Source organism: Lygodium microphyllum, chromosome 16 (assembly GCF_053477565.2).
Source record: "Lygodium microphyllum isolate KBCC chromosome 16, Lygodium_microphyllum_v1.1.10, whole genome shotgun sequence".
NCBI lineage: Eukaryota > Viridiplantae > Streptophyta > Polypodiopsida > Schizaeales > Lygodiaceae > Lygodium > Lygodium microphyllum.
Genome location: NC_141150.1, coordinates 74031379 through 74049233, shown reverse-complemented (window position 1 = coordinate 74049233; position 17855 = coordinate 74031379). Strand labels below are relative to the sequence as shown.

Here is a 17855-nt window from a genome sequence, read left to right as displayed (position 1 = left end):
TTAAAATACTCCAATACTTCCCAAAGAGAGTATCTTTTTGTCTTTATTCCACGTAATGCATATGCCAAGAATGTGAATGACATTCTCCAAGTCCTCATGTCAAAGGTTTTATGTAACCTTTTCTCAAGCATATCCATATCCATGATAGAATTCCTAGCAATGAACATGTCAATCCACATAGAGAAAATCATAAGGCTGCTATCTTTAGCCTTCTTACTACATAGGTAGTAATCAATCTTACTTATAATGTGCCCTTGAGATCACATGAAGGTATTAAGTTTATGATACCATTCCTTAGGAGCCTATTCCAAACCATTTAAGATCTTATGTAGCTTACACACTAACTAGTTCTTACCTTCAACAACAAACCCTTCAAGTTGTTACATATAAATGTCCTTGTGCAAATCTCTATGCAAGAAAGTTTTCACATCCATTTAAATAAGATCCATGTCTTCCTTTGCAAATAGTGCAACTATCATATGAAGGGTGGTCGTCTTAACTACTAGTAAGGATATCTCATCAAAGTCAATCCCCTTCTCATGCTTGAATCACTTGACTACCAATCTTACCTTGTACTTAGGCAATGCATCACATGGAGATACCTTTAACTTGTAGACCCACTTGAATAGCAATGCATGTTTTCCCTTAGCCAAATAAACTAGCCCCCATGTAGCATTTTTCACCAAAGAATCCATTTTTGACTACATAGCCTTCTTCCACATATGATTGTTATTTGTATTCATACATTAGCATAACAAGAAGGCTTATTGAAATCCATGACTACAACATAGTCTAAAAATGGACTATATCTATTTGGGAGTCTAGAAACCCTCATAAACTATTGTAAAACTAGCTCAGCAGGAGCCTATGGTAGTGGTTGTCCCTATGGTAGTGGTTGTCCCTATTCTATAAAATATATGCTATCCACCTACCTATAGCACTCCCACCATAGCATTAGCTTGTTGTCCAAGCCTTGCATTATGTCATGGTTGTCTATTCTCTTGAAAGACTACTCTACAAATCTCAAGTGTTTTAATAGGTTGCACTCCCACCATAGCATTAGCTTGTTGTCCAAGCCTTGCATTATGTCATGGTTGTCTATTCTCTTGAAAGACTACTCTACAAATCTCAAGTGTTTTAATAGGTTGCACTCCCACCATAGCATTAGCTTGTTGTCCAAGCCTTGTATCATGTGAAACAAGTTGTACATGCTACTCATGTGATGGTTGTCTATTCTCTTGGAAGACTACTCTACAAATCTCAAGTATTTTAATAGGTTGCTTATGCATCTTATCCTTATTAAAAATGACATCACAGCATACTACATTCATAGACTCGAGGTCCCATAAGCAATAGCCCATTTCTATTGAATCCTCATATCCAAGAAAGATACATTTCTTGGACTTAGAATCAAACTTACTTTGCTTGTGCCAAGATACATGCATAAATGTGTCAAAACCAAAGATACCCAAGTGATCATAACTAGGTCTTTGTGATCTGACCAAACTTCTCTAGAATTCTACCATCCAATGGCTTACCGGGAGACCTATTGATTAAGTGCATTGCTATCTTTACAACTTCAACCAAAGACCTACTAGTGTGACCAAGACCCATGTTAGAGAGTATACCATGGACCTCTTCTTGAATGGTCCTATTCATATTCTTAGCCATACCATATTGAGTAGGATTTTTAGGTGCTATAAGCTCTCTTTTGATATTATGATTTGTGCAAAAGTTTGTAAAGGAATAAAAACTATATTTACCACCCTTATTAGTTCTTAACCACTGAAGCTTTTTGCTTGACTGATTCTTTGCATATGCCAATAACTTTTGAAATGCATCTAGCATACCACTCTTCTTACAAAGAGAATAAACCCAAACTTTCCTAGTGGCATCAATTATGAAAGTGACAAAATATGAAGTTGTAGCCAATGAGATCATGGGTGCAGGTCCACATAAATCACTATGTATTAATCTTCTTTATCTTTATCTTATCCTTCTATTCCTTTATTCCATCATCTTCATTTTGCTTTTTTCCCTTTTGCTTGTTCTTCTACTTGTAGCAATCATTCTTTATATGTATTTCGTATTACAAAAGAAGCATTCAATGTCCTTCTTACTACAATATTTGCTGCTTGACTTGCCTTTCTTATGAGAATTTCCCTTGGCACGTGACATTTCTCTCACAATGTTTGCACTAGAGCTCTTTCACTTTGCATTGTTCTTTCAATTCATCTCCCTAGTGAGCAAACTTTCTCAACATTAGCATGTGTAAGGCTACTTGCAAGTATAGAGTTACTAATGGCTATCCTAAAAGTGTCCCAACTTTTCGGTAAGGTGACTAATATGAATAGTCTTAATCGAATCATGAAAAGTGATATGTTGAGATATTGAATATCTCAAAATAGTATTTTATTCATTGAGATGGTTAGACATAGAAGCCCCCTTCTCCATGCAAAGATCAACAAGTTTTTTCAACCAATAAATCTACAAAGCTGGATTGTCTTTCTTATACATGTCACTAAGCTTTTTCTACATGCCAAATGTACAACCTTTTGTGTATTTTAGATTAAATCAATGGACTTTGAGAGTGTTAGAATCATCTATTTCTTTCCATACACCAACATTCATACCCTCAAGCTTAATATCACCGCATTTAATTAGCTTATCAACTTCCTCTGATCTAGTACATGATAAGAAAAAATGGTGCTGTCCAAAATTTCCATATTAAATAATACATTTTTAGAAGTGGGTGAAGAAGCCATGATAGCTGCCATATGTCTTACATACCAAAATGCCCCAAATATGCTCAATCGAAAGCCAAAAGAGATCAATTAATTGCAATTAGTTGCCTTGCAAAGCTAAGAAACAACTAAAGCAATATTAATATTGCATAAAATAAATGCAAATCTAATGTTCAAACACTCACAAAGGCATTTAAATTTAGTTGCAAAAATTTCCACAATTTTTGCCTCTTTTGAAAGCATCAAATAGCCATCTGAGACCAAATGCATATAAATCACCTTTATAATTCCAATATGACTAGGATAATCACTACAATTCGAGCATGGTATATCAAAAATATTCTCCCAAATTCACAAATTCATCAATGCCCATATGACCTCAATATTAAAACTAGTTTGGCAGATCTACAAGTGTGAATGGTGGTCACATAAATGAGTAAGTTAAGCTTTGGCTTTCTGAAACTAAGGGCTTAATACCTATAGATCAATGAAATGGCATTGGATGTTGCAAAAAATGGTGCTGATCAATGGAGGCTTTAAATATGCATTAGATTCATGCAAATGAAGAGAAAACATAGTCTAATATCCTTGTTTGAGTTGCAAATGCTTCAAGCAAACATAGTCTAATACCCTTGTTTGAGTTGCAAATTCTTCAAGCTTTGAAATAATGATATTCACTCTCTCTTGTTTACTTATAAGAAAAATGGCAAATCCCTTTCTTAAGGGCCTTGCTTGAGCCCCTTGCCTATGCTACCATCTTACAACAAGCAAGCTCTCTCTTTTCAAATGACAAGCTACCCCTTGCTTAAATACAGGTCTTGTGTTTGCATATGCCAAGACCTCTTTCTAAGCATTCAAAGCTAAGCTATTTAACTTAATTTCTAGCTACTTATGGTTGCCCAAATGCATTCAAATTGAGTATGCAATGAAAGCCGAGCCTCAATGGCTCCTCAAGTGGAAGACATATTGGACTTAGATGTAGAGTTTGATGATGAGAAAAGTACTTGCAAATACAAATGTCATTGAAGAAGCTCAAATCCTCAAACTTTGTGACAAAGCTTTACTTCTCATGCTCCTCACTCTAAGCATGAGCTCTCATGAATGTCACTCTAATACCAATTGAGAGACAATCAATGGCTAAATGTGAGGTAGAAGCAATGGAGTGCAAGAGGGTTGAGATAGAGAAGCATACAATAGAGTTTTGTGGGTACAATGAATGCTATCCTTATTCTTTGTTATCTTTACTTACATATGATTGTACATTTTGTAGTTATTTGACTATTAGCCATTGGCCTTTACCCCAATAAGATTTACACTTGAGGATGTAGGAGATTCGTTTGATACCTCTCTATATTAGTAAGCTATCAATTGTCTTTTACACTGGTGTAATACATAATCAAATATTTAGTTTGGGGTTTCTCAATTGGCATGCGTCACGTGCAGCCTTGGCAAGCAATGAAATGTGTTTTTCATCAATATCTCAAAGCCACTTAGTCATTGGGCCTATTCCACCCTAAAGGTAGTTCTATTCGCTTGTATGCATTTAGAGATGGTGATTGGGGTGGCTCTTTTGACACCAAATATCCACTAATGGTTCATGCTTGGTGATTCATGCATCTCATGGCTAAGGAAGAAGTAGTCTATGGTGGATACATCTAGTTGTGAGGTTGAATATAGGGCAATATTTATATCTACATTAGAATGTGTTTGACTGAGATGCCTTTTTGTTGATCTAGGCATGGAAAAATAGTCACTGGCTCCGGTCTAAATTGATAGTTCGAGTGCCAGCATAATTGCGAGGAACTTGGTGTTTCATGCTCGTACTAAGCACATTGAGATGCATTATCATTATGCAAATTAATGATGATATTGTATGTTGTGCACATGAAGGGGTTTTAGAGGGCAATCTTTCCATTGTATTCTATGTGGCAAGGAATCTCATTTCATAATAAAAACAACAAAGATCAAGTTTGCTTATGTGTGAATATTTGTATGGTTGAAGGAAGGATATCTCAAAGCTCGGCTAGACTTGTGTGACTTGACTTAGGCTATGAAATTGCAATTGTTTTGAGCTTTGCTTTCATTGCATAGACTTGCATGACTTGACTTAGGCTATGAAATTGCAGTTGTTTCGAGCTTTACTTTCATTTCATGGATTTAGTAGTATTTTTGTCAAAATTGGTGAGAGTCAAGGAGGGTGCTCCCCTTACCTATGTAAGAGAGAGAGAGAGAGAGAGAGAGAGAGAGAGAGAGAGAGAGAGAGTTGGGTTGCATGCAAGTGATGACTTACAACCGAGAGTTGGTTAGCTGACTTGGTTTTGTAAGCTTGTATGTAGCCAATAAACTCGAGAAGGTAAAAGCAACTTAGGTCAAGATATTGACGTGCACATGGACTTGTTCTCAAATTGGAAGGCTAAGTATTCTTCTCTTATGAGTGGGTCATGAACAAGTTCAAATATTGTGCATTGAGCCTCCTCTCTCCATTGACCACACCTATTGGCCGTCCTAGGGGGCCCTTGGGCCTTGACCGTTTACGCTTATGCTCGATAATACAGACTTTTTTCCTTGTCGCTTTTTATCCCCTCTTTTGGTAATGCGATATATTTTAAATAGTGCGTTTTAGTCAAACCAGTTTGTTTTGCCTTAGATACTGTTATTAGCGGGTGGCTTTCTTTCTCGTGGGAGCCATGGCAGGGGAGGACATCGCCCCCGGCGATGCCGTCGCTTTCAGCTATCACGCAGTGCAGCCTTTGGCCGTACTTGAAGATGATGAGAACCTTCTCCTCGAAACCCTAAGCTCCCAGCAGCGGCATGACGGTAACAGCCCCCCCCGCTCCCACCTTGAAGACAAAGATACTAATAATTCCGTCATCTTCCGCCGAGTCATCGACGATCATGACAATCCGTCCTCTTCGCTCACGGCCGTCGAAGATGAGGAGATGGAGTACCTCTCTCTGCTGCCGGATGACGGCGAGGGGAACGGAGAAGATGGACCGACTGTTGCTGTCGCAGGGACGTCTGTCCAGGAGACACCCCAGGAAGTGTCTCTAGACGCGCCATGGCTAAGAAGAGGAATAGGAAGAGGAAGACCACTGCGTAGCCATTTACTCGAGCTTCATCAAGGTTGATATCAGCAGGCGTTCATTTGATAAAACGTTCTCCTTATGTCTGTGGAATTATTAAAGTGTATGGAAACAGACTCTCCCAGATTTTTTGACTTTTGCCTCACATTGTAATTTGTGTGACTCATTTACACTGCATTTGAAGCATTAACCACCAGGTTTCAGCAGTGTTTCAGAATTCTGTTGTTAGTGATGCTCTTGGTGACCTATTCACAAATGGATTAGCATATGCACCTATATATTTCGTTGTCGAAGAGTTCATGCAAGAGCTGCAGAACACAGGGTTCAAGATACAGCAATGAAAGAGGCTAACAAGAAGATCTCAATTTTTGATGCCAAAGATCACTATATTGCTTGTCAAGTAAATTACAAGAGATCCATGAGTGCTCATTCTGAACATCCAGTTTGTGCAGGAATTTGCATAGGCTAAGCGTCTCTCGGCTGCAATGTTTTGATAAAGCTCTTTTCATAGACCAGTGTTGAAGACTTATGGGTATAGAGACAAAATAACTGACAAAGCATTACAATGTCCACTGCTTTACAATAAAGCGTAAGAGCTTGCTTTTCAGGGCACCAAGTAATTCATCCAGATTCAGGACTTAGTTGTATTGTCCTCAATATGCATTAGCTAAGAAGGCTCCCAGTATAGGCAATATGGTGATGACCCCAGTCCAAATGTTTACACTTTTGGTTGCAAAAACTGTTTGTAAATTCAGCTCCTCTGTGAAGTATAGGACAATATTTGAAGTGATACCATAGTATGCAAGCCTTTCGATCAGTTCATAACTTTCTGTGCCTGGTGGCACTCAACAGCAGCCATTCCCTGTGGTTGCAAAGACCTTGCAAATCCAAAATCTGCTATTTTCAGGACCGCATCTCCATCATTTGACAATGGAAGAAGATTCTGGGGCTTCAGATCTCTATGTATCAGATTGTTTGCACGTAAGATCTGTAATCCAGCACCTAGTTGGCGCATGAAATGTCTCGCAGTCATCTCAGACACTCTCCCATAGCAATGAATATAGGCAGCTTGATCACCCCCTGCACAATACTCTAGAACTAGAAAAATGTGATTTGAAGCCTTTTCCATCATATCTTTTAGAATCCAAGATTTTAGGTGCCATGTACAGGGGAGTTCCGCAGAGTGTCTCCTTGTTTAGGACTTGTGACGTGAAAGTTAGCCGTTGTTGATTGGCTGGGATGTTGTGTTTGACCTTGATTTGCTGTTTCCAGTCTTCAATACATGCAACAGGATCACAGAGCACCGTAGAAGATGATTTGATTGAATTCTTCGATCTTCTAGAGCGGCCTGTCTCTAGACCCATTAGACCATCCTCACCATTCAAAAATCAATGATTGTGTGGACCTCTGAGAAGCTGAGATCGCAACGTCGCGAGGGCAGAGGTGCTATGCCTCCTTTTGTACTCCCAAATGCTTTGCTTTTTGCAGATTTCCCTGTTCAAACCTCTCTTTTCTAGACTCACTTAACTTCCTGGCCCTTTCTTCACTACGAACTACAAGAATGTCATCTCCTGCTAAAGGAAGTTCTTTCAAGCCTTCGACCTCAACTAGAACTGAAGGCCCAACAGATTTGATCTGACGGCCAGAAGTGTCAACAAGATTCCTTATCTTGCCCCATTCGCTACCAACAACAATGTAAAGTCCAGCGGTCAGCTCTCATTCTCATCAAGCTCCTCATCTGGATCATCTGCAGCCTTCGTTGCCACTAAGCTCCCTCCTTTTTCTCCTCGGTAGAGAGCGAAAAAGCTCCTCTTTGACCAGAATAGGCTAGCTCCCAAAAAGGCCCAATAAATTTAGTTGCTTCTATTAGCAAGGGCCTATCCTTTGGCTCAGACCAGGTTTTATTAATGATTGAAGAAGCCGCTGAGCCTGAGTTTCCGCACCCTTTCAGAATGATATCACTAGTATGTACCTTCGCTCGCTCATGCAGCTTTTGAGAGACTTCCTTCAACTCTATTTCATGGGAACTATTGAACTTAGATAATCGGCTGAATGATCTAAGGTTCTCTGAGGTAAAATGATGGTTAGAACCTTTTCTTTCTTGAATTTTGTCGATCTGCTTATCCTCCAGAATGCCAAAAGCATGCCCTCCTCCTTATGTATCTACAGCTGCTTGGTAACCTTTTCCTCAATGACTAAAGAGTTGTATTGTCTTTGACCCTCAAGTAGGTCTCAAGGACCCCTCTCCATCATAATCTCCATTGCATGTAGTGCCAATGTATCTTCTTCAAAAATGCTTTATCCCGCATGTTACGTTAGCCTTGTTCACGTGCAACCTTTATCTTCATAGCTTAAATGTAAGCTTTCTTTGATTCCATAGTATCCTGCACTTTTCTTGGAGTTCATCATTGAAATTAACAGCTTGATAATATTCTTTGGCATTAGTTTTTCATATTTTTCTGACACACATACAACATGCACACAAACAGAAACACACAAACACAAACACACAAGTGGAGTATGTACATTGGATGCGGGTACTGAAAAGGACGGAAAGATAATGCAGCAATCAAACACAATGAAACACACGCGAAAAGATAACATAGATGCACAACAAAAATGGAGGTGTTTACGGCTCGGATGCGCAGTAGCACGACATCCACCCCCTCTAAACCTGCTCATCCTCCGGATGAGCCAACTATCCATGATCGTCTAAGTTCACAAACAGGTCCAGTCCTTCATCAGTTTCCGGTAGACTTGTTTCTCCATCAGCTTCATCATCCATATTCTCTGTTTCTTCTGCTAGAATTTCTTCTGACTGCTCTTCTTCAGCCAATGCTTCAAGTGCATACTCTTCATCTTCTCTTCTCTTGAAAATCTTGACTCGTTTTCCAGCAATGGGCACCCTCAATACCGTCCCATCCAATTCAGCCAACTCATAGGTAGCATTGTCAAAAACCTGTTTCACCTCATATGGTCCAAACCATCTTTGAACCATTTTTCTCATGTTGCTATGCTGATTCTCTAGGCTACTGTCGTAGACTAGAACCCAATCTCCCTCTTTTATGGCTCTAGGCTGCAAGCGATGCCTCAAATCAAACCTGTCCTTGTTTCTGAGTCGAGCTGCCTTCAAACGATCAACTGCTAGCTGCACATCTTCTGCTCTTCTCTCTAGTTGACGAATCCGAAGAGCTAGAAGCTCCTCTCTTGATAAATTCTCATGCCAAGGAAGAGCACTCCACGTGAGAGTACAAATTTCAGTAGGCATGACAGGTTTTTGCCCATACATCAACTCTGCAGGCATATATCCAGTAGTCACGCTACGTGTAGAGCGGTCTGCCCACAATGCAAAAGGTAGTAATCTCGGCCAATCTCCAATCCGACCTCTACAAGCTTTTGCCAATGCCTTAACTATCGGCGGATGTCCTCTTTCGCTCTTGCCATTCCCCTCTGGACTATAGGCAGTAGTAAGAGCCAACTTAATCCCAAGCCGTGAGAAAAATTCTCTAGCTTCATCTGTATCTAGCTCTCCACGATCAGCAGTATTCTTGCCTATACATCCATACCTGCAAAATATTTCTTCCAACAAGAATTTACATACTGTAGTGGTGGTCTTCGTCCGCAAAGATTTGCCTTCAACATAGTTTGTAAGATCCTCCCTGGCCAAGACAAGATATCTCATCTGCCAAAGTCCCACTGGCAAAGTAACCAAGTCTACCACCCACTTATAATGCATACATAGCGGATAGGTCGGATGCAACTCATCGCGATGCCGCACTAAAGAGTAAAGCTGACAGTCCCTGCAAGTCTCCACAAAGTGGGAAACATCCTTACACATCCCTTTCCACCAGTATCTTTCTTTGATTTTCTCATAGGTAGCCCACACACCTCTATGTCCAGCCCAAGAACTCTCATGAAACTCTCGTATAATCTGTATCTGCATCGCCGCCTCACAAACTACTCTCAAGGGTAGGCCGCCTCTCTTCTTTGGGTGCTTCCAAAGAAAACCATCTTTCAAGAAATACCCATAAGCCTTTCTTCTGATTTTCTTGAATGCATCATTTGTCCAATCAGCTCTTCGAGTCAATGAACTCAGATACTGACCAATTTGCAGCCACTCGCCAACATAGAGTTCTTCAGTAAAGGCTTCAACAGTAGATACATGACAATCATGAACAAGGACAGAAGCTGCAAACTCTGTCTCATCATCTTCTGCAAGCATTGACTCCTCATCCTCATATCTCGCTCTAGACAGCATGTCAGCAACTGGATTATCTTTTCCTGCTATGTGTCGAAATTCTGGATTCAATGATTTGATGTAGGCAATCCACCGAAGCATCGCTATATCTGGAGTCGAACAGCTAGTAATCGTGCCAAGCAAAGGTAAGCAATCTGTTTTCACAACAATTGAAGCACCAATAAAATACCCTTTATCACACTTCAGTGCAGTGACTACTCCCCACAACTCTCTTTTAATCTGCGGATATCTCCTCTGCCGCTCATTAAGAACTTTAGCTCCAAAACGGATTGCATATCTGTTCCCATCAACATCATCCTGTCCCACTGCCCAACTTATGCCAATAGGGCTAGTATCAACTGTCAACATGATTGGCCGTCCACACTGATAATCCGCCTTGCGAAGAGTAGGAGCTGACTGCAACAGCTTCTTAAGTTTACGCATGGCTTTCGAATGCTTCTCATCCCAATGAAACTTCTGCCCCTTTCGAAGCAGCTGATAGAGAACATCTGCTATGTGAGCAAAATGAGGAATCCAAATCATGTAAAATACACAAGCTCCCACAAATCTCCGCACCTCTGAAGTAGTCGAACAATACTCTGCAATCCTGCCTATGGCATCCACCTTTGCAGGTGAAGGCTTTCTGCCATAATAACCAACCATATGCCCAACTATGATGATTTCATTAACACCAAAGACAGATTTCAGCCCTGAAAGAGTCAAATTTACCTCCTCTAATCGTGTCAATATTTGCTCACAAGCAACCAAGTGTTCAGCCACAAACTGTCTACATCCTCGCAAATCAAGATTCTCATTCTTTTCTTCTTCTGCACAACCCTTAATAGGCACATCATCTAGGAAAGGCATGGTATACTGTGGAATATAGTCTCGCAGAACTCTATGCATAGCATTCATCATATGAGCAACTGAGTTGGTGGCACCTTGAGGCAAGGTACATATCCTCACAAGACCAATAGGTGTCTGCATAGTGGTAATATCCTTGCTTTCCAAGGCAAGCTGAAACTGGTTATAACCAGAATACAAGTCACCTAGGGAATAGATGGCTCGTCTTGCAAAAGCCTCGGCAAACTCATCCACAACTGGACCTGTTTCCACATTCCTGATTGTCACTCTATTCACGGGCTGCATATCCTGAATAAATTTTAAGGTTCCATTCTTCTTTGGTACAGTAAACCACCTGTTAGAATAGGGCGCAGAGGAGGGTTCCAAAATCCCCATCTTAATCTTCTCATTCAGCAACTCTATCAGCTTTGGCAAGTGTGCTCTAGGCACAGGTATAGGACGTATATTCCATGGCACATGAGGGACAGTGAAGATGACCATAGGCGCAACCAATTCGGGACTAATGCAGCCAATTTCATGAGGAAAGAAAGCAAATGCCTTGCCATGTCGTCCAAGCATCTCTCTAAAACATTCTTTTTCCACTGGAAGCAAGAAATCATCATTTCCAATCTTCAATTCTGCAAGAGTTTCAGCTATAAATTTATGTCCAATATTTGCAGGATCTCTCAACATAGGCTGCTTCATAGCTTTTTCTATCTGCTCATCACTATCAGGAGGAAGCGGCCCTGCAACCGGTTTAACCTTCTTATCAACTGTTTTATACTTCGTGTCAACCTTGGCATCAGTCAGGCACTCTTTTCTTTGCTGCAATTTCTGCAATTTTTCAGCAACTCTCAACTCTGTTGGCTGAAAGATTTCAGCCCTTTGCTCTATGGACTGCATGGGTGTAGCTTGAAACTCTGTATGCTGAAATTTTTCAGCATTAAACTCTGTTGGCTGAAAGGTTTCAGCCCTCTGCTCTGTGGACTGTCATGATGCAGCCTCATACTCTATATGCTGAATTTTTCCAGCATTTAACTCTGCTGGCTGAAAGGTTTCAGCCCTCTGCAACTCTGAAAGCTGATCAAGATTAGCCATAGATTCGGTTTGCTGAGTTTTCTCAGCCTCTGACTCTGTTTTCAGCATAAAATCAGAAATTTCCTGATACATATCCAAGGTTTGCACAGGTATGATCCTTGAACCATTACATACATCAGTTTTCAGCATATTTCCCATTTCAGACAATGTATCTGCATAAGACATTCCTTCATACAGCCCATCCACATGCTCTTCTGCTTGCAAAATACCTGCAGTCTTCAACTCTTTCTCCTTACGACCAATGTACTGCCTGGCAGCTCTAGACAAATTTGAAATTTTCTGATAACTCACTGAACTATCTGAAGAAAAACCAAAAAAATTAGTGGAGAAAGACTGGCTGCCAGGAGACGAGATCTCCTCTTTTCTCCGCTCCGTACCATTGGCGTCTCGCAAGACAGCGGTACCTAATGAAAATCCAACTCCTTCGCAGGTAGTGGTGCCTCACGCAAGGAGTCCTTGTTTCTCGGATGATTTACTCCAACAATCATAAACTGAACAGCTCACATACCATCCTTACTGCGTATCCGTGCATAGGCTGAGCCGTCATCCATCACTTTCGTCTCCATTCTTGCTTCTATAATGAAAGGCTGTCCAAGAATAATCGGATAAGAGTAAGAATCCTGAACAAAGCAATGATAATCCTCTTCAACATTTCCAATAGAAATTCTGATGCTCGGACAAGCAGCATACATATCACCAGAAGTATTATTGGCTGCTCTCATGCGCCAGCCATGCTCTGCATCCATAGGCCACTTGCCACTCTCATAAACACCTCGACCAATAAGATTAATCTCAGAACCATGATCGACTAAAGCGACCAAAGGAATCTGTTTCTCTCTAATCCTTACCACCGTCTCAGTGGTTGCTCTAGCCTAATGACTGTGTGAAAAATGACTACGAGGAATGAGGATAGGGGTATCATCATCTTCATACTGCATAGGCTGAACTATTTTCTCCAACTGCGGATTGACAGAAGCATTCTCAACCATCACTGCATCATCATGCTCTTCCCCAAGAGCTCCATGCCATAACCCTTGTAAAGCAGGTCCTTCCATTGCATGTCGTTTCCTCCGCAAAAGATCCTGCATCTGATCCTGTATTTCTCTTCTAGCAATCCCAAGAGCTTCTTCAACAGTAAAAGTGACTTCACTATTTAAAATTCTTTCATGAAAAATCTTACTCATATCCGTCTGCATATCAAGGTCTGACAAGAGCTTGAATCTTGGCTCCTTTCTTGGTTGTCTCTTTTCTTTCATCTGCTTGTCTGCCATAGGTTGTTCACGACCTGATTGAGCTGGAGAACTCGTCATAGGTGGAGCTGTAACAGGTGGTGAAACAAAGTCACCCCCTCTAGTCTTTTTGGAGGTGCTGAGATCCTCCTCATCTCTTATTCTCTTTTCCTCAACCATGGCATCTAAACCCTGTGTTTTCGCTATATAAGCAAAAATAGAATACCTGTCAACAGGAGAATCCCATCCCGTTTCTCCTCGGATGCTGGAGCCCACACAAGTCATAGTGGATGCTTGAACTTTCCCTCTTCTCGTTATCTCCAAGGCAGAGGACCATAAAACAGAGTCTCCATCTGATTTCTGCTTAAGCTGGACTCCATAAGCTGAAGCATCTCCTCTAACACTCACATAAGCTGATCGCGCAGCCATATCATCAACGAGCTTCTTCATGCCTCCCTTACCAAAGTTCGTGTCAAGAGGAGCACCAGTCTCTGTCAGCCATATCTTCCCATCTTGTCCCCAGAACACTACGTTCTTCTTACACGCTTCCTGAAAAGCATCACAATCTCTGCAGTGTTGGTGCTTTGTACTATCGCACCAAATACATCGTCTCCCTTTTCTTTGGCCAGCTGGAAAAGCAGTCACTGGAGCAGGTGCTACAGCAGGTACTGACATAAGTTGCTCTTTTAACTTCCCAACTTCAGCTTTAACTGCCTCTATCGTCAAATCTGCCAACTTGCAGCAGGGGTAGAAGTAGAGGTCTCCAAGGATTTTTCAGAAGCAGATCCTGTATTACGATGCAATCGCACCCTCCTCCGCTGCTTCTTAACAAGCGCATTCATAGCATCAATGACATGTCTCCACTCGGTCTTTAAACCTGAATCGGTAGCTTGATCTTCCAAAAGATCATCCAACTTTTCCTGTAAATCAGCATCAGCAGCTTGTAAAAATAATTCCACTTTCTGCATTTCCAAAGCTTGCTGCTCAGTTCCATCCAACTGATCATAGCGGCTCTCAAACTCTCGCAGAAGGGCGGTAACTGAAAGTCCCTTATTAGGCATAGAAACCCATGCTAAGAAATTCCTGCGATTCATAAGACCTGTATCCTCCAGAAAATATTCATCTTTTAATGCCTTCTTAAACTCTGTCCAACCAGCATGTGTTCCTTGAATTTCTGAAATTCGGACTTCAAGCGCGCGAACCACGATCCGCAAGAAGTAGCGGCTCCAAATGTCTTGAGAAACCCCAAAAAACTTCATCTTTTCTTCGTACAAATGCAGGTAAGTTGAAACTTGTTGGCCGTTGAACTGCTTCATCTCCTGTTGGACAGCCTTCAAGGCATCCATGGCATCACTATCGCATTTCGCGTGTGCTTGTTGCTGCATATAGGATGTAAATGACTGAAACAGATGCTTTATGACATTCTCGTCCGTCATCTCTTCTTGCGAGTCTCCCATCTTGCTGGAAATTGACGCAGCGCTTTCACGTCGGGTTCACCAGAAATGTCGTAGAGTTCATGCAAGAGCTGCAGAACACAGGGTTCAAGATACAGCAAGGAAAGAGGCTAACAAGAAGATCTCAATTTTTGATGCCAACGATCACTATATTGCTTGTCAAGTAAATTACAAGAGATCCATGAGTGCTCATTCTGAACATCCAGTTTGTGCAGGAATTTGCATAGGCTAAGCGTCTCTCGGCTGCAATGTTTTGATAAAGCTCTTTTCATAGACCAGTGTTGAAGACTTATGGGTATAGAGACAAAATAAATGACAAAGCATTACAATCTGTCCACTGCTTTACAATAAAGCGTAAGAGCTTGCTTTTCAGGGCACCAAGTAATTCATCCAGATTCAGGACTTAGTTGTATTGTCCTCAATATGCATTAGCTAAGAAGGCTCCCAGGATAGGCAATATGGTGATGACCCCAGTCCAAATGTTCACACTTTTGGCTGCAAAAACTGTTTGTAAATTCAGCTCCTCTGTGAAGTATAGGACAAGATTTGAAGTGATACCATAGTATGCAAGCCTTTCGATCAGTTCATAACTTTCTGTGCCTGGTGGCACTCAACAGCAGCCATTCCCTGTGGTTGCAAAGACCTTGCAAATCCAAAATCTGCTATTTTCAGGACCGCATCTCCATCATTTGACAATGGAAGAAGATTCTGGGGCTTCAGATCTCTATGTATTAGATTGTTTGCACGTAAGATCTGTAATCCAGCACCTAGTTGGCGCATGAAATGTCTCGCAGTCATCTCAGACACTCTCCCATAGCGATGAATATAGGCAGCTTGATCACCCCCTGCACAATACTCTAGAACTAGAAAAATGTGATTTGAAGCCTTTTGCATCATATCTTTTAGAATCCAAGATTTTAGGTGCCATGTATAGGGGAGTTCCGCAGAGTGTCTCCTTGTTTAGGACTTGTGATGTGAAAGTTAGCCGTTGTTGATTGGCTGGGATGTTGTGTTTGACCTTGATTTGCTGTTTCCAGTCTTCAATACATGCAACAAGATCACAGAGCACCGTAGAAGATGATTTGATTGAATTCTTCGATCTTCTAGAGCGGCCAGTCTCTAGACCCATTAGACCATCCTCACCATTCAAAAATCAATGATTGTGTGGACCTCTGAGAAGCTGAGATCGCAACGTCGCGAGGGCAGAGGTGCTATGCCTCCTTTTGTACTCCCAAACGCTTTGCTTTTTGCAGATTTCCGTGTTCAAACCTCTCTTTTCTAGACTCACTTAACTTCCTGGCCCTTTCTTCACTACGAACTACAAGAATGTCATCTCCTGCTAAAGGAAGTCCTTTCAAGCCTTCGACCTCAACTGGAACTGAAGGCCCAACAGATTTGATCTGACGGCCAGAAGTGTCAACAAGATTCCTTATCTTGCCCCATTCGCTACCAACAACAATGTAAAGTCCAGCGGTCAGCTCTCATTCTCATCAAGCTCCTCATCTGGATCATCTGCAGCCTTCGTTGCCACTAAGCTCCCTCCTTTTTCTCCTCGGTAGAGAGCGAAAAAGCTCCTCTTTGACCAGAATAGGCTAGCCCCCAAAAAGGCCCAATAAATTTAGTTGCTCCTATTAGCAAGGGCCTATCCTTTGGCTCAGACCAGGTTTTATTAATGATTGAAGAAGCCGCTGAGCCTGAGTTTCCGCACCCTTTCAGAATGATATCACTAGTATGTACCTTCGCTCGCTCATGCAGCTTTTGAGAGACTTCCTTCAACTCTATTTCATGGGAACTATTGAACTTAGATAATCGGCTGAATGATCTAAGGTTCTCTGAGGTCAAATGATGGTTAGAACCTTTTCTTTCTTGAATTTTGTCGATCTGCTTATCCTCAAGAATGCCAACAGCATGCCCTCCTCCTTATGTATCTACAGCTGCTTGGTAACCTTTTCCTCAATGGATGAACTAAAGAGTTGTATTGTCTTTGACCTTCAAGTAGGTCTCAAGGACCCCTCTCCATCATAATCTCCATTGCATGTAGTGCCAATGTATCTTCTTAAAAAATGCTTTATCCCGCATATTACGTTAGCCTTGTTCACGTGCAACCTTTATCTTCATAGCTTAAATGTAAGCTTCCTTTGATTCCACGATATCCAGCACTTTTCTTGGAGTTCATCATTGAAATTAACAGCTTGATAATATTCTTTGGCATTAGTTTTTCATATTTTTCTGACACACATACAACATGCACACAAACAGAAACACACACAAACACAAACACACAAGTGGAGTATGTACATTGGATGCAGGTACTGAAAAGGACGGAAAGATAATGCAGCAATCAAACACAATGAAACACACGCGAAAAGATAACACAGATGCACAACAAAAATGGAGGTGTTTACGGCTCGGATGCGCAGCAGCACGACATCGTATTTACTAGCTCTAGCACACACACAGGCATTGCGGATGGAGATGCGGAAACGCATTGGTTTAGTGTTGCCCTTTTACAAAACTCTAGAGACAATTGATCAAGAAGGCTGACAATTGACACGCAAAAGACATCTTCAACTTACATGAGATCAATTTTCACTTTATGAGTGGTTGAACAATCATTTGTATTGTTTCTTAGGATCCGAAATGTTTTTCCCTTTTTTAAAGGAAGAAGAGGACCAAATCATATTACTAGAAGAAAAATTGAGAACATTACAAGGCCTTAGCAATGCTAGCTAGAGCTGAACAAAATGGAAGAGGCTCAAAATTAGTGTAGTAGAGCAATAATAGATACAAGACCTCTCCAAGGAGTTGAGGGGGATGGGAGTAGGAGATCTAGAACCCTAAAGGACTGCCATGTGCTTCTCCAGGGTGTTGAGTATGAGTAGTGTGAACTATTGCCAATAGCACAAGGCTATATGCAAGTGATCTCACTAGCAACCTTGGCCATAGTTCTTTGGTATGCACAAAATCTTGGCATGTGAATATGATGGGGAAACTAAAGGAAAGTGTGAATTGGTTAGCAAGGCGATGACCATCTCCAAAGTTGATGGAATCGGGGGCTACCCAAACGGACAACGACATACAAAAATGCAAGTGAACCACAAGAAGATTAAAGACTAGCCAAGAAAGCGGTCAATCATTCCAACCAACATAAACAAATATGAGATGCC

General features: G+C 41.2%; 1 protein-coding gene across 2 annotated transcripts in view; it reads left to right on the top strand.

Annotated features, from left to right (window-relative positions):
* The first annotated feature begins 5392 nt into the window (after positions 1-5392).
* Positions 5393-17855, top strand: part of LOC148022987 (uncharacterized) — a 69138-nt gene continuing 56675 nt past the window's right edge. For both annotated transcript variants that reach the window (XM_087695945.1, XM_087695944.1), the window contains exon 1: positions 5393-5867. In XM_087695945.1, the coding sequence (XP_087552071.1) occupies positions 5432-5867 (436 nt within the window). In that variant the 5' untranslated portion in view covers positions 5393-5431. The remainder of the gene's footprint in view (positions 5868-17855) is intronic.